The sequence below is a fragment of the Lolium perenne genome, chromosome 6 (genome assembly GCF_019359855.2).
Source record: "Lolium perenne isolate Kyuss_39 chromosome 6, Kyuss_2.0, whole genome shotgun sequence".
Classification (NCBI taxonomy): Eukaryota; Viridiplantae; Streptophyta; class Magnoliopsida; order Poales; family Poaceae; genus Lolium; species Lolium perenne.
In genome coordinates, this window is record NC_067249.2 from 53,347,322 (window position 1) to 53,366,943 (window position 19,622).

Genomic DNA, 19,622 nt, shown 5'->3' on the forward strand with positions numbered 1-19,622 from the left:
GTAAATCTTCGAAGTTTTTAAAAACAATTTTCATGAATATCGAGATGATACAGATTGGCCTGAAATCCTCGACGGTGTTGGTTTCTTTTATCTTTGGGAGGAGAACTATGGATGCCTAGGTTAGCCTCCAAACATACGCGTCGTTGGATTGTTGTTGCATACTTGGCTCATGTTGTGGCTCTGCTGAGACAAAAAGATGGGCTGTCAAAAAGGTAGAGGAGGTAGGATGGTCAGTTCATCAGCAATAGTACGAACCCTGGTCATCGCTAAAGTTGTTTCGCGAGAGCGAGCCCCCCTCTGGGTGGATGTTGAGGGAAACACACTCTTTAGGCGATTGGGGCCTTCCCATCCTCTGTTATGCCATTCTCTTTGTCATTCTTTCACCCTTGCTGAGTAGCGAAGTGAGCATCCTTTTTCGACTTTCACGCGCCCCTAGCATATTCTCTTTGTTTTGTCATTTTGAATCGGGTCAGATCCTTCCTTCTGACATGAGATACTTTCCGAGGAACTATAGACGCACACCAAAACCAACCTAACAACATGTTGCTGTATCGAGAGAAGTGTTGTATTATTAGTATTAGATCCACTCTTTCAACATTTGACTTTCTTAATCAATGTGGTTATTTCCTCGCCAGTTTGGAACAATTGGTGGAGCATGGTGAAACTCGCTCAAGATCGAGATCATATAAGATCTATGTCTGATCCCGTCCAATAGCAGGTTTAGTGAGCACCACACACCCTAAAATGGCCGGATTTTCTAATGATTGCACTGCTTCAGAAGGTTTTCAATCACTGCATTTCAGATGATTTCAATAACAATTAAGGTAAAGCAGGATCAGTAACAACGAATCTCTTTATGATAAACAAATCCATTTTACAGGATAGGACTACGTGGGCGCCAAGATAAAGTTTAAAAACAAGTAAATCTTCAAATTCTTCAAAACTCATGTCAGTACCACTTGGACTTGCAATAACTAGATTTTGATGCGCGCCTTGGCGCGCGACCCCGGTATTTCGCACTGATTACCGTTTTTGGCGCGCGACCATGGTATTTCACACTGATTATCATTTTGTAGTACAATTGACAATAAGCTGAAATGGCGCTATGATAGCATTTACACAAATGAATGATAAACCGTTATTTCGAAATCCTAATATTATTATTGATTAGTTGGTTAATGTGAATACCAAGCAGTAGCATTGCATGAATTTAAATAGAAACAATCAAAACCTAGCAAACAAAAGCACTAAGTACATATAGAGTAAACACGGAAATAGGGTACACATATCACTGACCATGTGACAATTCATAAATGTGAATCAAACAAAATTTCCTTAGTGTTATCATTCTGGTAGGATGTATCTAAGGCTGATAAGTACAGTTTCCGTTACAAAACATAGGAGTGGGCTCGTCAACACATCATTTAGCAGACATTACTAAAAGCAGTATAGCAGATAAGAAAATCATGTCATTGAGTACAATCTAAATTCCGTCTACATGATGTAGAACAGGTAGATTTGGGAAGAATCAATGTGAATGCACGACGAAAACATGAAACTATCTTCGAGATTAAGAATATGACCATATGAGCGACAAATTACCAGCCCCATGTGGCATAGAAATGCAATTCTTCTATTATGTACCTTTCACTGTCATTGTATACGGAAAAAAGGGATACAATTTCTTTATTTTCAACAAAACTTTCACCCAAAGAAAGGGTTAGCAAGAACTTCCAATTTATCGCATATACAAAACAGATAGAATTTCTCTATTTTCTCGAGACACCTCCAATTGGTGTAAAAGCACATTCTATTTTTTTCCCTGGTGCGTCGTAGCTAAAACATCTAATGCTCATAGCATCAGCCTGTTCCAGCTTGCATTTTTTCTGCCATTGGAGTTTTCGAGAAAATTTGCTGCCATTGGAGTAAGAGTGCAGTATTCCCACTTATTATATGGCAAGAAGAATTGGCTTCTGCATAGAATTATCTAGATAAATTTCTCATCAAGCATATAGAGTACAATTATCTGCAGCTTAACTAAAATTATCAGTATGGAAACATGCGCCAAATCCATCTGTAAGCAATATGAACTTCAGGAAGTACTGTAAATGTGAGCTACAAAAAATAGTGCATGCATTGAGTAAAATGGAGATGGGAACTAAAAGGATTAACAAAGTAATCACTTGTGCTATTGGATAGATTGGCACTGCAGATATTCATATGAAGCCATTTATACGACATGGTCGGCAAAGAAATAAAATTAGAAGCTTACCTTCAAAAGACATGTGTGGTACTGTGTACTGCAATGAGTGAAAAATATATCCATCTGCAGTACAATTTTTTGGTTAAGGCATTATTTATACATCTAAAAATATTATGTGGTCCAACACAATTGATGACACTGCAAAAAAATAAAAAAAGGTTCATAGTAAAGCAAATTTAATCCAGACACAATTACTTGCTATTTAAGCAATTTTTGTGTGCGGCTAATTTAATGTAGAAAAAGCATGATATATTTTTATTACAAAGGTATTTACTGATAATACTGCACATCAGTATGTAGCATTGAGAATTGAATATGTAGGAGAGGCAAAGCACACCTATCTTGGCAATGAGCGAGCAACCCAAAAAAGAATCAGTCACTTGATATGTTCTAAACATGATCTTAAAATTCTAAAGAAAGTATGGTATGCTAGCTGCAGGATCAAAACAATGTGTATTAATTACAATAGAAGAAAATATCTCATGTGTTAAAATGTACGTATATGTTAGTGGAGTTATTTCTTGGCATTTCGTTTCTCTGAACTGCTAGCATTTCATTTCTCTGAAAACATTGTACATGTACTCAGTCACCAAAGAACCTTCCATCAAGACACTAAACTCTAAACGTCTCGTTTCTCTGAATACGTGGTACATGTACATGGTACATGTACTCGGTCACCAGAGAACCTTCGCTCAAGACTCTAAACTCCTAACAGCTTATTTCTCTGAAAACGATGCACATGATCGGAGTACATGTACTCGGACAAGAGAGAACCTTCCCTCAATACTCACAAGCTTGACCATCTACTCGGTTAATTTTCTCTAATGTCTATCTAGAATATAAACTACAAACATCACTCCATAAAAACAGTTTATGTTTCAACTTACAATACTTCTCTTATCAACAGTTCCAACATGTTTTGTAGTTCAGTTTCATTTTAGGTTGCTTTTCTACAGGTTGCCAAATAAATAGTTGGCACGAGTGAACTACTGAAATTGCCTTGGTACAGGTACACCAGAAAACGGGATGATCTAAGATCTTTTGCTGACAGATTTAATTTTAGAAGATCGACATCTAGTATATGCTCATTCCCTAACATTTATCTTATCAACAGTTCCAACACTCAGCTAAGACGCCGCTTAGGCCCTTCAATCCGCAGGAAATTAACCAACGCAGAACCAAACAACACTGAAGATATCCTCACCTTGTTGCTAGTGAAGAGGAGCTCCTCAAGCGCTCATTCCTCCAGTGAAGGAATCGGTTTTCTATGCAACACAGGTATAGCATTCTCTCTGAACAAAATAAGATAAGCATCCATTTGTTTAGATATGATAGCAAACAGCTGAAAATCTTTAAAAAAACGCATGTACAAAATAAGAATGTATGTTCTTTGGTTTTGAATCGAAAACCAAATCCATCAACAGGATTCTTGTAGGATATAGTATATGCAATCTGAAATGATAATATGGTCATAACATTTATACCTGTTGGCAATATATCTCCAAGAACAGAACCAAATGAGATAAATTACATTCAAACTATAGCTGTAATTTGTGTTTTAATATCATAGTTACTAAATCGACACCCATTAATGGAAGAAAACTCGTTGAATCATGGAATAAATTATTATACTGTTTGGTTATTTTGAACACATTCCCAAAAACATACATGCACGAATTTCCTCCTTACCTTAAGCATGAGCTCCACGGCGCCATGGCCTTGATCAGGGACTCCACACCATGAAGGTAATGCAAAAACTACCGATCAGGTAGATGGTGATGGTACCATTATATATTTTTAATATATTACTTACATAGTCATATAGAAAGGTAAGAGTTGCATACTGGAGATCGTGCAAATTAAAAAAAAACTTCATCTACAACCAGTACCACACAGCATATCGAACATAAGAATAATTTGGCGAACAAATTCTTGAAGTTGAGATACCTGACTATGAAAGTTTATTAAATATGTCCAACCTTGTAGTCCACTATCTGAGAGAACAAAAAGGTTTCATTTCCTGAAGTCCAACCTTGTTAATAATAAAATATTCCACTTCATCATCACTGATAAAAAGAATTAGAATGTACAAAAAGGTTTCATTTCCTGAAGTTCATGACAATAGGAGAACATGTGATTAATATAAACTAAGAAATCCATGTTGAAACTCATGTAAATCATCAAGAGGAATGCATCTGAGAGAACACACAACTTACAAATCCAAGTTGAGGTGTTAACATTTCTTCCCGGAGCAATCTTTGCCTTTATGCATTTACACAAACGGCTTATGCACACACCTGCAACCTCACAATGGATGGGAAAAAAAGTTGTGGAATTAGGAAGAGATATTCAAGGGAGTGGGGAGCCAAGGCAAGGACGAATCAAATACCTACCTGTGGTGTGACGAAGGCGAAGACATCATCCCGATGCGCTGCAGAGAAACATGGGGCGGAGAATCCATGGCTGCAACGTGACTTCATACCTTTCTCGACTACTTCATCCCAACGTCTTTCCACCGGACAGTTACCTGTCGAGGAACCTACGGACCAGGTACCTATAGCATGGTGAAATACAATTTAATCTACCATGGAATAGCATGAAAAACTATGAAAAAAAGCATGGTAAAATACAATTTAATACACTCCCTGACATGACCTACAGTCCATAGACAAAACAATACGGAGATAAGGAAGTAACCAAGAGAGGTATTCCTAAATATTAACTGAACACTACATGTAGCTGTTACAGTGCTTATTTTGCTAGCACTTGTTCAAAACAATAACTGTGCAGTAGGTGTTTTGCCCATGAAAAAGAAAAAGCAACATAGCTTACATACCTACAGTAGAATTAGAAGATAAGCCCATAAAAGTATATTTGCAGCTTGAAAGCATCAAAATATTCCAGAGGCAACATCATAGCAGACATAATAAGATCCTAGGCAATGTAAAAATAGAACCGTCGAAATAAATGTCCTGTCTCGTGCATCTGCAAAGTATACTTAATCCTGAAACACATATATTTCCTATAATTGCCAGCAAGCAAGTCAACTAAGGAAACCATAAAACCATTTGCAAAATCTGAATTTTCATGGAATATAATTTATAGAATACCCTATGTGAATGTTCAATAAACAGTACCGAAGTTCAGTAATAAACAGCCAAATACCTGAATCACTACATCATGTTTTGCAGAAAAGCACAGCATCAGGTGAAGCAAGTTAAATATTAAACCTAACAGTAAAGAACAGATGGATTCAAGTAGAAATGTCTGAACATTTAACTGTGCCTCTTCTCTAGTTGCTATTAGGCATGTAATGCATTTCCACATTTTTTAATTCAAGGAGTAGAGTGTATATTATATATACCAAATATTAGAAGTGTGATAATCATCAACTTACAAAACTGGGAGCAAGTGTTGGACACATATTGTAGATCCTTGATGTATCCAGCTTGATGAAGATGGTGAAATTCACTTTGCATAGGTACGCTGGTAAAACCCAGCCGATCCTCGGATACCCATGCATACTTTCATGGGTTTCACAATCTTCCACAATAAGGATTGGCTTACCAAGCCAGAGTACCTGCATAAGTACACAGAAATAGTATAAATTTCTATTCGAAATAAGAAAGCAAAGTAACAAATAAAAAGGCAAGGAAAGTTGTTATTCCATGATGTTATGCAATACAATGTTGAGCGCCTGCAATGGCTGCGCTGCTACGTCTACCGAGAACTCGGCCATGAGCAGTATATATGGATTCATGTTTCACAACATTAAAAGCATATGAAGTTAATTCTGCTTGGACCAAATCAAACTACCTCTTTAGGTACCATTATCTAACCACTTGGCATCAACACTGGCCCTAATAACCAAGAACTTTCACATGGGATAAGTAAGGAAAATACCATATTTGCAGGTATGGCCATTGCGCCTTAGCATGTGATACATGAATGCAGTATAGACTGAGATGGCTAGCAGCAACACGACGGTGAAGGAGAAGGCGCTTGCTTGAATCATAATCAGTAAGGCCATGGATCAGCAGTCCAAGATTGCGGGTATGCACAACCTCAGCAAATATGATGGCCACGACAATATAGAGGATTGGGAACAGAAACACCCAAACTGTCTTGAAGAAGCCAGAGAGAAGCCAGAAGAATTTCTAAACTGATATTGAATAAATATAGCTATTGGCCATATATGCCTTGAGGAATAAAAAATATAGCTATTTACCGTATTGCTAGTTAGAGATGTATAAAAAGTTCAATCAATATTACAAGAATGAGGACGAATTCTCATTTTTAGCACTCTGTAAACCAGACGGTGACTAATGGTTTTAGTTAGCTAGGGGCTACATCCTCAAACAAAAAAGAAGAAACAATACTACAATAATCTTTTTAAATAACAGGATGCAAAGGGAAAAAAGGAAACACAATGCTACCATTTGATCGGACACACATAATATATATAAGATTTATGTTGTTTGACTCTTGAGTTTTGATTAGAAAGGTAGGATAAACTTTTGCAGTCCTGACTGTTGAGTATAGATTAGAAACAAATCTCATCCAACCAATATAAAATAACCTGACTATACAGTGACAATACTTTATTAATACATCCCTGAAGTAGCTTGCTCTTGGTGACTTAAATATGCTCATGCAAAATTAATCAATATGGTCGGTAGTGACAATGCTCTGTAACAACTTCTCAACACTCTAAAAAAGGTTAAGTTCATAATTTGTGGTCAAGCATCTACTCACCTCAGCACAAATTGTTACACACTATATACCCTCTAAACCAACTTAGTTGGACCCAAGCCACGGTTTATTGTTTCTAGCAAATCCTAGACGGCATCTGAACATGGATTAAAAATGGTATGAACAAGTTAACAGATCAACAATAAAGGTAATTACTTCTCCTCGCAGAATCATGGCTAGTATACCTGGAGCATCCTAAATAATATTGTACTTAATATTACAGATTAGCATTTCAATATATTTCTGATGACGTGTTCTAATTTTAGTATTTCACTTGCCCTTAAAAATGGAAACAATCATAAGAACAAACGCCAAAAACTGACCACTGGCTTGACACATGATGCAAAACAGTATACAAGAAACAAAGATATGCAATACGAGCAGGCCTTGCCATCTGACTTCTTCTCGAATATTGTAAAGTCAAGAAAATTACTTTAAAGCATTATAATAGAGGTATTGAGCCAAGTAAACCAAAAGGATGAGAGGATAAAGCTTTCTTTTGCCTTTATGTAATAGGTAGGTTAGTTAGTATATTAGACGGACTGCACGGACAGAATCAAGTCCAAGTATATTTAAAGTCCAAGAACATTTAGTAATACAGAACAGTTGCATATAAGTACCAGCAATTGAATCCTACCAGGAACCATATGAAGATGTACTGTTTTTGTTTGTGGCACAACTTCCTTTCTCTAGCACGACTCGCATAAATCCTAGCTACACATAACACTTAATCGGCAATATGCATTGTACATAAGGGACAAGCATAACTACAAATTTCAAGCCCATATCCTATTTTCCACAAAAGAGATAAAAAATTCTATCCCTCTCAATTTCATGTAGCAACAAGAGATCACAAGAAGGTGACCCTGAAATCTACCTCCGGTGACTGGTCATCACACCACAGCCAACCAGTATTGATATTCTCACAGCCTCAAGTACACTGTGGTTAACTTACATACACAATTCTTGAGCTAACAAAGTTATACGCTACAATAAAAATAATGTATCTCAAACCAAACAAACCTTGAGGAGAAGAGCATTGCAGGACTTCACCGCAATCTCCTTTGCAACCCCTCTGCATGAAAGAGTGAAATAAAATAATGATATCAGCAAGGAAAATGAAAAGATAAAGAAAATGCATCTCAAAAAAGATAGAGCATACAATTGGGTTGGCAGAGCACAAACATACCCACATATTATTACTTTATTTCCATGTAAACAGGGAATGAAAATGTTTCAATTTTTGCTGGGGCTGCAAATTTTAGATACCGTCTGGTAGACAAATTTCGGATTTCTATATGCTAGACAGTCTGGTAATTTTGCCTGACAGAGTGGGTCTAGAGATGAACAAATGATAGAAGGATAAACTTTTACCTAGCACTTTTGGACCGATGCAAGCCATGAATGAAGAAATCTAGGCATGCCTGCGGGCTCAACAACGCGAGGCGATGCTTCTCCCAACGACAACAGCATGAGCGTGAGGCAATGCTTATCGCAGCAATGGCAATGACGAAGCAGCAGCAATAAAGACATACAATCAAATATTTTTCAGAGGCTGGCAAGAGGTAAATTAATTCTCTAATCATTATCTTTAATGGATCTTAGTAACGTGATATTTTTAGAAAAACTATGGCATGCCTTCATTTCTGATGTTAAACTACAACCTGAGCATACTGATACAAGCAACAATATACGCACTGAACAGAGAAAATGAAGATGAACCTGAATAAAAGATACACACACATGGTCATCTTGCATGGGTAGTCTTTGCCACAGTCATTTGCAGAAGCAGCTTCTTCACACAAACAAAACTGCAATCTCATAATAAACAAACATGTAGATCTTAGGGAGAGAGGAATGTCAGGGTTGGGGAAAGAAAAACAGGGAAGTTGTATACCAAGGGATGATGAGGTTACCGCGGACCACCATGACACGAGCCACCGTGAACAGAAGACGAACTCGAGGCAGAGGTGAGGACAGAAGCGGCAGGGCATCGGTGGCCCAGGGAGGCGGCGGATGGCGGCGCTGCTCCCGCTGTGTCCGGGCGACGGCGACGGCGGCGGACGGCGGCGCTGCGCCCGCATGCTCGTGCCTGCCTTCTGCTCCCCTGCCCAGCGAAAAAGGGTGCGGTTGAGCAGCGAATCCTCGCCCGCGGCCGCACGTGGTTGTTGTCGGCCTAGGGCCGAGCAGGCTGAGGTGTTGCTGCCTGCACGCGTAGCAGAGGCGTGGTGGTGCTGGCTTCGCGAAGGCAGGGACGCGGGGCGGGATTTGAGAGAGAGGACGAACCTATCCCAAGTCGTAGCTCTCTCTGCCGGAGCTCGCCATGGCGGAGTTCGACCGCGCCGCCCTGGAGGAGCTCACCCGCACCGCCCCCGTTGGCCGTCCTTCAACACTCCTGCAGGACCGCGCCGTCCTCGCCGGAGTAACCGAGGTCGCCCGCGCCGCCCTGCCACGTCGGCCCCTGCTGCGCTCCTGCGCCGTCCCTGTGGAGAGGGCTCTTCGTTCCCCACCGCTGGCTTCCCACTCTGCCGCCGCTTCTTCCGGTATCCGTCGCCTTCGCCGTCGCCAGGAAGGTTAGGACGGGAGAGGATAAGGTTTGGGAGGGAGAGAGAAAACGTGGAGGCAGAGATATTTTCATCCTCTCTCAGTTGAGCCAATTGTGTGTATGTCCCTTGGTTGAGCCAATTACACCGATAGACGGGCCCAGACGATGATGAGGCCCACAGCCAGAGTGAGGCGGGTAGCCCACGGCTGTTCCATGTCTCTATCTCGCGACGAGCGGGCAGAACCAACCGGCAGCCTCGGCCCAAGCCACAACACGGTGGACCGGATCCCATTTCACCCACACTGACTGACGGGCGGGTCCGCGCGAAGCTGGGGCCCAAATACAACCTGATGCGGGTAGAATAGCGCGGTGCATGGGGGTTAGCTAGCGTGCGTTTGGTTGGTGGACAAACGTGTATGGGATTGGATGGGATGGATTATGTGGATGGGGATGGTCCCAATTAGTTGCTCCCTTGTTTTGTTTGGTTCCAAGGATTTCACAGATGGGATGAAATGTCCTTAGCTCATATTATTCAATAGCGGCCGGGTTACCAAGTTAAATTACAGTTATTAGCTTATAACACAAAAAATGGGGAATAGCCGCCGGCCGCCGACGCACTGGAGGAGGCGCCTATGGTGGGGAACGACGACCTGCAGAGCTCCCTGCTCTCGATCTGCTCGGGGCGGAACCCGAGCTCCATTCACCGACCACCGATGCCGCGCCGCCGCCCGGTCAGTTGTGCCCAACTCCGTGCCCAACCCCGCGCCGCCGCCCCGTTAGCCGTGCCCAGCCCCCGCCGGCCGATCGGGCCTAGCCGCCGCCCGGCCATGCCCAGCCGCCGAGAAGGGCGACGTGGCTTGGAGGCGGCCATCTGGTGGTGATGTAGATGGGGAAGAACGGGACGGCGGCGGTAGCCGGGTTGAACATGGGAGAAGAAATCCCGTCGGCAGCGCTCATTAGGGGCGAGAGAAGTAATTAGGAGGCGGTCCACGCTGTTAGAAAAAGTGGGATGAGGAGGTTCGGCCGATTTTTGGGGATGAGTTGGGTCAGCATCTGGAGAGAATATTCCTTGCATGTGGACGGTTCCATCCACGCACTTTATAACCAAACACACGTAAAACAGGGATGGTCCAATCCCATCCCTAGTTGGATCACCAACCAAACGCACGCCTAGTGAACCACCCAACCACTAAAGCAGAAAAGAACGGATCAGATTTTGCCACGTGTTAGATCGGACGGTGGAGAATCTCAAATCCTTGCGAGACCCCTACGGGGACATCAATTATACCTTTAGATTTGTGCCGACTGCCGAGGTTGGGAGGTCGCTATCTCTGAACGTTCAAAATTCCAAAATCTGCACAGCTCAGCAGCCCACGTGTAAAGTGCTTGTGCTGTACCCGTGGGCTACTTGCTTTCATCTCGGAAAACAAATCCTCAGTCTGACGAGGTGGCCCGCTGCCTCACTCGTCGTCTCCTTCCCCGGCGCTTCCAGATGTCGATGACGATGCGACGCGCGGCGGCGCTCGGCGCCCGCCACATCCTCGCCTCCTCGGCGGCCTCCTCGCGCCTCACCAGCCGCCGCCACGTACGCCCTCTTTCCCCCCAGCCGCACTCGCCTGCGCTCCTTCATACCTCTCGCCCTCCCGCCGGCACGGGGAGGATCACTGCCGTGCTGTTGTGCTCAGTCCATCGAGTTTTTTTCGTTTCGTTTTCTGGGTGAGGTGAGCAGATGGGCAGCGTGAACGCGGCCGCGGCGATGGAGAAGATCCGGGCGGCGGGGCTGCTCAGGACGCAAGGCCTCATCGGCGGCAAGTGGGTTGACGCCTACGACGGGAAGACCCTCGAGGTGACTACTCTTCACTCCCTCCATCACACCGTATTGGTGCTTCCGCGAAGCTTGTTGGCTGGCGCGGTTACTTCAAGGTAATCAGGTGTTATTGCTCGGTTGTGCTCCAAGATTCCGTGTGGCATGGGATGGGTGGGAGTTGGAATATTGGTGCCGAATCCTCAGTTCGTGCTGTTGGACTGCGATTTTGCCCTGTACGTTTTAGTCGTGTGTGCTTAGCTTAGTGAACACACTGTTTCCTCACTGGGGTAATCAGGCGAGCAGGTTGTGGGCGACACTGTAAGACTCTCTGGTGGAGTGTGCTAAACAGAATTATGCACTTCGTGTAAACATGTGTTTGTTACGAAAATAACAAGGGAGTCTGACGAGAGGAGTACATAAATTATGCTGATGAACCAGTGTTGAGATGGAAAAGCTCCACCAGTGACATTGATGCTCAAACAGCAGCATACGCTTAGCTGCATCTATGAGCTCTGAATATGCTGCTTGAAATTTCGGTCCCATTCCCAAGACGTTAGTGCTGTTAGAATTTTCCTCTTGCCTGATAACGGCTGGGGCTATGGGGGTTAATCTTGATTCTTTAGCATGGATGTGCCCTCTATTACCAATCAGATCCTTTGATGCCACTGTAATAGTCATGAAAATAGTGTTGGAACTTAGCTGGTCTTGCCTCTTCTCAGTTTGCTGCGTAGGATAACAGTGTGAGAAATCAATGATATGTTGGTACTGGAATACCTCTACTCACTGTTTATACTATATCAGTTCTCTAATCTATGTTCTCGTAGGTGCAAAATCCAGCAACTGGCGAGGTCCTTGCTAATGTTGCCTGCATGGGCAACAGAGAAACATCCGATGCAATAGCTTCCGCGAACACTACATTTTACTGTATGTCTAACACGTCACTGGATTCAGTTTTTATGCTTGGGTGCTGCTCAAATAATGTTTTGCAAGTGTCATAGTCAAACCTTGGAACATGCTCATACTCTTAGTATATGCAACTAAAATTCCTTCTGCATCTGACGAAGACTATCACTGGAGGGAATGTTATGAATAAAGTGAACTTTGCTCACATGTGACTGTTGTCTGCACAATCAACTAATATCTTCTGCATATCATAAAATGCTTTCTATCTGGCTTACTAGTTGTATTGATTTATAATACGGTTAATTCAGTCACCTTTGGTAACTACAAAAATCTCATAAGAAATTCAAGATCACTACAGTGTCTCCAAATGAGGTGAATATATGATTGTTTTTCGGAAATGTTCATTTCAAAAAATCCCCAAAAATCTAATGCCTGGCAGGACACTCATTGATTGCAAACCTTCCTTATCTTAATTAAGTTTAGTTATGATTTTCAGTGCCTGGCAGGACACTCATATTGATTGCTTTGTTTTGTCGCCCGCCTTCTATAAGTATTTGTATGACTAAGCAATTGATTGCTTTGTTTTGTCACCCGCCTTCTATATGTATTTGTATGACTAAGCAATTATTTTTTCTTTGTATATTTGTATGGCTTTGTTTTGTCACCCGCCTTCTATATGTCACCCTTTTCTTTTTGTAGCTTGGAGCAAACTCACTGCGAGTGAAAGGAGCAAGGCACTAAGAAAATGGTAGTTTGCACGAATCAAATGTTAATAATAGCATGAATATAGTATCACCTGGAATATTCTTCTCACTATGTATATTCAACAAAGGCATGATCTACTTATTTCACACAAGGAAGAACTTGCACTTCTCATGACACTGGAGCAGGGGAAGCCTATGAAAGAAGCCCTTGGGGAGGTACTTGCTGAAATCGTGCACTAATATTAGTTAGCTGGATCTTATCATCATAAAGGGTTGTGGTAGACTGATTGTTGCTAATCGTCAATTCAGGTAAATTATGGTGCAAGTTTCATAGAATATTTTGCCGAGGAAGCAAAACGTGTATATGGTGATATTATTCCACCTACCCTGGCTGACCGCAGAATATTGGTTCTGAAGCAGGTAATATGCTAATGGCTTTTAAAATTTATCATGCCCGTGCCTTGTCTTAATCATTTAAACCTCAATATATCCTTTACTTCTATATTTGTTTAAATTATTTCACCATCAGTTTGTACATTTTGCACCTTTCATTTTATCAAGTTAAATTTCTAAATAGGTACTCAAAATTTCGCCATCAGTTCGTACATTTTCCACCTTTCGTTCTTTTGAACCGATACTCAAATTTCTCAGAACGTTTTCTTGACCTGATGCACTGAGCAAATGTTTTTGTGTTTTGATATTTGTCTACTATGGTCACTTTTACATGTGAGGTAAACATGATGTCATAACGATTATTTTCTACAGCCTATTGGGGTAGTTGGAGCTATTACACCATGGAATTTTCCTTTAGCGATGATAACCAGAAAGGTTTGAAGCAAAACTTTACACTTCTCCATTTTCCATTTGTTCAGATGTTCAAATGAAAAGTTACTATGGTTGTGCATTTTCTTATACATGGTTACACTCAGGTTGGACCAGCATTGGCTTGTGGATGCACTGTTGTTGTCAAGCCGTCAGAGTTCACACCTCTGACAGCATTAGCTGCAGCAGACCTTGCTCTTCAAGCTGGAATACCTGCTGTAATTCTCTCAAGTTCTCTACAATTCCAATCATATTTGCGTATCACTATCTATTCTGTTTCAATATTACTGCACTTGTCGAAGTTCTTTTTTCAAATAAATTACTCCTAACTTTCTGTAATGACTAAGACAAAGTAAGGACTTAGAACCGAAGAGGTTCTCGGCTATTCACGTTATGTTCTCAGTTACCTAGCAAATTAGATAACTAAACTTATTAGGGAAAAGACCAGGTCTCAGGTGCATTAGATTACATTGTTATTCCCATCTTTTACCACGACATGCCAAGTTATTTGTCTGTTATTGTTATCTGAAATTCATGGCATCTATTTTGGTCATATTCCTTAATCCAGGGTGCGCTGAATGTTGTGATGGGTAATGCTCCTGAGATAGGTGATGCACTAACACAGAGTACACAGGTTTATTTCCTTATTCTTTTGCAATTTTAATTTTAATTATATATATATGTTAAGTAGGAGTATTGTGTTTTACATGATAAAATGTTTTCTTTTATAGGTCAGAAAGATTACATTCACGGGATCAACAGCTGTAGGTAAAAAACTCTTGGCTGGATCAGCAAATACTGTGAAAAAGGTATGTCTTGAGAAACTAATTGGGAAGAAATTACTCTTCATCTGCGAGCCCTGGAGTTTGAATTTCCTGTGTATCCATAGAGCTGTCTTGTATTAGAGCATGTCGGATTGCCATACATTGCTCTGTTGATTTGGTTTGATCGAATATTGCAATAACTATCCTACTTTTTGGTGAACATGTAAGAGATTTGTGCAAAAGACTTCAGAAATCCAGGAGTAACTGGCCCCTACCTTATGTCTTAGGACAAGTTTTTGTCCGATTTAGGCCCTAGATACCATCTAGTGCAGGCAAGTTAGCCTGGAATTTGTATATTAATTATTTCTTATTAGGTGCATCCCAAACATTAAATATTGAAAATCAGACTCAACGTGAAACAATAAAATAGTTGAAAACCACCCAATTTTTGGAACCACCCTGGTGGTGCTTTTCCGGGCCTGTTCGTTTCAAAACCAGACTCATAATGCCATTTTATTCTTGAAATGTGTTGGATATAGAGGCTGCCCCTATAAATACCCTTCCCCAGACCCCACAATGTGTGGGAGCTTTGAGCACTGGGTATGCCCTGCCCTTTATAGAGTTCTCACTTTTAAGTACCCTAACTGCTGCCTGGCGGCTATTAATAGCATTATACCGCATGTTAGTAATATATTGCTTTGCCACCATGATGTCATCTTTTGTTGGAATTTTATTCATGATATATGCATATTTTTTCTTTAAATCTTATTGGGAATGTTTCTGCACAGCTTTTATTGCTTCACTTCATTGTGCTACCTCCCAACGTGACGCTCACAAGAATAATTCTCCTGTAGGTTTCTTTGGAGCTTGGTGGGAATGCACCTTGCATTGTTTTCGATGATGCAGATATTGAGGTTGCTGTTAAAGGCAGTGTAAGTAAAAACTAGCTTTTTCTCCCTTCTGCAACTCTTTTGGGATCAGTGTTTGTATTTCCACTACCATACAGACCACTAACATCATCTTTAGCTCTTGAGGTTGATGAACACCATCGTAGTTATGGTGAATTTCTACATAATGTCTAAGACTCACATAATGTCTATTGTTTTCCTAAATGCTACGGTTTTAACATGTAAACTCGTAAATGCTCTGTTTTCTTGGGTAACATGTAGTTTTTGACTATTTTTACTGAGCTGCTAGGTAATGCAGCTGCCTTGCCAGCATATTGGGTAGTGCATATGGTAGACCCCTCCCCTGTTCCCGCGCCATCACAAATTTTCCTGCCATAAGCGTGTTCGTATAGCCTTATGGTCACAAGTGGCCATCCTTCAATCACATAGGGGAAACAAGTGATAACACTAATCCTTGATCCAAACGCATATGTTCAAGCATCCTAATTCTTATCAGCCTAGAACTTATTTTGCAACTGCCAGTTCAAACACTATTAACCCTTAGTTATGTTCTGTCCACACCTCACTACATGGAAGGTTTCTGTTTGCATGGAAGGAAGATACATCCAGTGGCCCTCAGTTACCGAAGACAAAATGGCTATAATAAAGTTCAGATCAAACACAAAACCTAATGCCAAAGTGCATAACCTGTTTGAGACAACAAGAGTAAATAAAAGCTTATCCATATTACTGTTTTAGAGTATAATAACATCTCTATATGACAAAGAAAATAAGAACAATTCTTCTTGACAATGGCTAATTGAAATTTGTTTCATATATAACACGTTTTGTACTTCTTCTATTAACATACGTAGCTGTTGAAAAACTTGAAATGGGTAACTTGTATCATTTTGAATTATGATAGATGCATATTCACCATTTTCATTTGGTACAGCTTGCTGCCAAGTTTCGTAACAGTGGACAGACATGTGTATGTGCAAACAGGATACTGGTGCAGGAAGGTAAAGTGATTACTTATGTCATGTAGATGTTACTGGGGCCTCTTTGTTCCGTTTGAACAAATGAGGGTTGGTTTGCATATATAGGTATCTACGAAAAATTTGCAAGTGCATTTGTCAAGGCTGTTCAGAGTCTGCAGGTTGGTAATGGGCTAGAAGAGAGTACATCACAGGTATGTAAGTGTGTTGAGTATGACTGGTACATATTGAGCTACACAGTTTAAGCTAGGTGTTTCTTGTGTTAAGTGCTTGAACTGTGTTTTCTCATGCAATGTATATGAGCTATAAAAATACCTAATTTTGCAGTACTTAGGTCTTCTTTGCATTGACGGACTTCCATAGGATATTTTTTAGGACTTCAATCAATAGGATTCTTTTCTTATGAAATCCGTTTGGACCAAAGAAAGGAGACTACTGAAATTTCTTAGGTTGCTTTCTGACACTTTATTTCTGGTAGCAAGAGGTTAGATCACACAGCAAATTTACTGTGTCTTGCATAAACGGATGAACCTTCTCTCTCTTTAGGTTAGATCACATAAAGAGCCATTTTTGCATAATCTTGTACTTCGGTATCCTGTCGGATTCCACAAGCCATGACATCTCAATCTTACGTTCCTCCTATTCTTTTGTGTTCGGAATCCGGTGGTCCAAAGATACCCTTGCCGTTCACCTTCATGTTGCATCATAATGAATAATGCTTGATTTGCTTGTGATATGCTCTGTTCTCTTGTTTTTCTACCTCATTTAGATCTTACAGTTTATTTCATGTGCAGGGTCCACTAATCAATGAAGCTTCTGTTCAAAAGGTTAGCATCTTGCACTTACAGTAATTTCTCAAGATTGTTCGGCATCTTTTTCCGTCTTTGCTCTAAGTCTTCATATGTTTTATTTGTTTACCTTTTCTCCTATAGGTAGAGAAGTTCCTAGATGATGCTACATCAAAGGTAATCTCAAATCACTATAATGGTGTCCACTTTTTTCTATTGAAATTAAAAGGGAGTCCCAAGATCTATAACTGGACCAATTCCTGCCCCCAGCTGGATTGTCTGTCATGGTTCCTAAAACCGTGCATCAGAAAGCACTTGGTTGAGAGACTGCAACTTTGGTGAACTCTGGTTAACCCCACCTAACTGCCCCCACCCACCCACAAGAAAACATGATTCTGTACCAATGCTTCACCCACAAGAAAACATGATTCTGTACCAATGCTTGTCTGGTATCTAACTTATATACCCTAAGAACTCCAACATATATCTATATATATTTGTAGCAACTTTTTTCCGTGGCTGATTCTGGTTATTGAAACCGCACTAGAGTTGGTATCTACAATCATTCCTGAATAATGATAACATGGGTAAGGCTTGGTTTAGCTTGGAATTTATGATCCTTGCTTGCTTCAGTTAAGACCAGCACCTTGTTTGTTCCCATGCCTCAGTTGATGAATATAATTCTTTGCAACTGCGTGGTAAAGTATCACTTAATCCTTCTGTAGGGAGCCAATATCATACTCGGTGGTAAAAGGCACAGCCTTGGGATGTCATTTTATGAGCCAACTGTGGTAGGGAACGTCAGCAGTGATATGCTTCTTTTCAGGTAGAGTTCAAGTTTATACATCATAGCCCTCTTTTCTTCACTGAATAGTTTTTACTTCTATGTCATGAAACAGTTAAATCCTTGGGCTAGTCCTTTGCGGTTAACAATCTTGTTCATATCTGTAGTCTTGATGATTTGACAAGGTTAATGCTATCTTTTGTTTCAGGGAAGAAGTTTTTGGTCCAGTTGCACCACTTATACCATTCAAAACCGAGGAAGAAGCAATCCAGTTAGCCAATGACACGAATGCAGGTTCACTATCTGGCCCAAGTGCACTTGTGACATTTTTCGCATCTCCCTTTTTTATACTGCCCTCATAAAAAATCTGCAGCAGAGTATGCTTCAGTCAGTAAACATTAGTAGAGAATGATACAACATTGATACTGGAAACTAATCTGTGATGTGTGACCCTCTAATGTTGAGTACCATCTTAAGAAAAATCCTAGCAGTAGCAATTTTCATTTCAGTGATGTCCCAGTCTCAGTTTAGGGCTATCTTTCTGAAATATGCTGAAACCTGGGGGCCATTTCCTAGTTCTTTTTTGCATCGAGTATGGCAGCCTCATTATCAGTGATGTTGCAGGGTTAGCCGCATACATGTTTACAAAGAGCATACCTCGGTCATGGCGTGTTTCCGAAGCTCTTGAGTACGGGCTTGTTGGTGTGAACGAGGGATTGATTTCAACAGAGGTAAGAAAGCGCCAAACAGAATTGCTGCTCAATTCCCTGTTTTCTGTCCTACAGCGTATCGACATATATATTTCACATAATTTCCAGGTAGCACCATTTGGCGGGGTTAAGCAATCTGGCCTTGGGCGAGAGGGGTCAAAATATGGCATGGATGACTACCTGGAGGTTGGTATACAAATTCGTAAGCTACCTTTGACGTCAATCATCGATGCTCATTTACTTTACCGTGGTGCAGATCAAGTATGTATGCATGGGCAACCTGAGTTGATGCTTGACGTTGACCTTTACTGGTGCCTGAACCACGGTGCTGGTGCGCTGTCAGGTCTAGGTCTAGAGTACGGGAAGGGATGCTGAGTTGTAAGAGAAGAGTGTACCGTGGAGGCTCCTGGAGAACATAGTAGAAGGCTGGAATAAAGAGAGTAATTAAGCCACGGCGGAATAAAAAGGTTGTAATCAGTTGTAAATGAATGACGTGGAACATAAATAGTGGCTTCGTCTCAAACTTCAGTATCAATAGCTATCAATGGCTTAATTTCAAAACTTCAGTTATCGATAGTTATCACAATGTTCCCGTTTCAAAAAGATAGTATCACGATGTTCATTTAGTACAGAACAAGCTCCTCTAAAGTGCTACTCTCTCCAGCCCCATATACTTGTCCCAAATTTAGGCAAAATATAGGCTAAAGTCTGTTTAGGGTCATTGAACATGCGACACGCATTTAGGATCGGAGGGAGGAGTTGAATTTTTATGATGCTGCAGCCTGCAGCCAATGTTTGATTGGTATAGGAATCGCAAGGCCAAGTCTCACAGATCATCAATAATATGCTGCTAGTGCTTTGTAGTATCGCCTGCTTGTACTGTGTCCAGGACATT

At 41.1% G+C, this 19,622-nt stretch overlaps 2 protein-coding genes across 27 annotated transcripts; one reads left to right on the top strand and one right to left on the bottom strand.

The window, feature by feature from the left end:
• Positions 1–1,612: 1,612 nt before the first annotated feature.
• On the bottom strand, positions 1,613–9,652 carry LOC127308005 (uncharacterized). Of its 26 annotated transcripts, none has more exons than XM_071821698.1 (14): positions 9,302–9,652; positions 8,932–9,221; positions 8,738–8,826; positions 8,390–8,503; positions 8,039–8,090; positions 5,661–5,843; positions 5,100–5,197; positions 4,657–4,817; positions 4,480–4,560; positions 4,211–4,257; positions 3,953–4,020; positions 3,468–3,555; positions 2,273–2,326; positions 1,613–1,973 (listed from the first exon to the last, which is right to left on the bottom strand). In XM_071821698.1, exons 2-7 carry the CDS (start codon positions 9,097–9,099, stop codon positions 5,111–5,113), a joined length of 693 nt encoding a protein of 230 aa, XP_071677799.1. In that variant the 5' UTR covers positions 9,100–9,221; positions 9,302–9,652; the 3' UTR covers positions 1,613–1,973; positions 2,273–2,326; positions 3,468–3,555; positions 3,953–4,020; positions 4,211–4,257; positions 4,480–4,560; positions 4,657–4,817; positions 5,100–5,110. The 26 variants fall into 26 exon arrangements, 23 of the variants coding, with proteins under 23 accessions (XP_071677799.1, XP_071677798.1, XP_071677801.1 ...); XM_071821697.1 differs by having other exon boundaries at positions 4,211–4,295; XM_071821700.1 differs by having other exon boundaries at positions 3,468–3,993.
• A 1,332-nt stretch (positions 9,653–10,984) lies between these two features.
• On the top strand, positions 10,985–19,293 carry LOC127308006 (succinate-semialdehyde dehydrogenase, mitochondrial). Its single transcript, XM_051338764.2, has 20 exons — positions 10,985–11,145; positions 11,290–11,406; positions 12,192–12,291; positions 12,970–13,018; positions 13,103–13,190; positions 13,284–13,394; positions 13,740–13,802; positions 13,904–14,014; positions 14,365–14,430; positions 14,528–14,605; positions 15,415–15,492; positions 16,403–16,469; positions 16,554–16,639; positions 17,240–17,272; positions 17,378–17,410; positions 17,959–18,059; positions 18,226–18,311; positions 18,642–18,748; positions 18,836–18,913; positions 18,984–19,293. Exons 1-20 carry the CDS (start codon positions 11,053–11,055, stop codon positions 19,014–19,016), a joined length of 1,578 nt encoding a protein of 525 aa, XP_051194724.1. The 5' UTR covers positions 10,985–11,052; the 3' UTR covers positions 19,017–19,293.
• Positions 19,294–19,622: the final 329 nt, after the last annotated feature.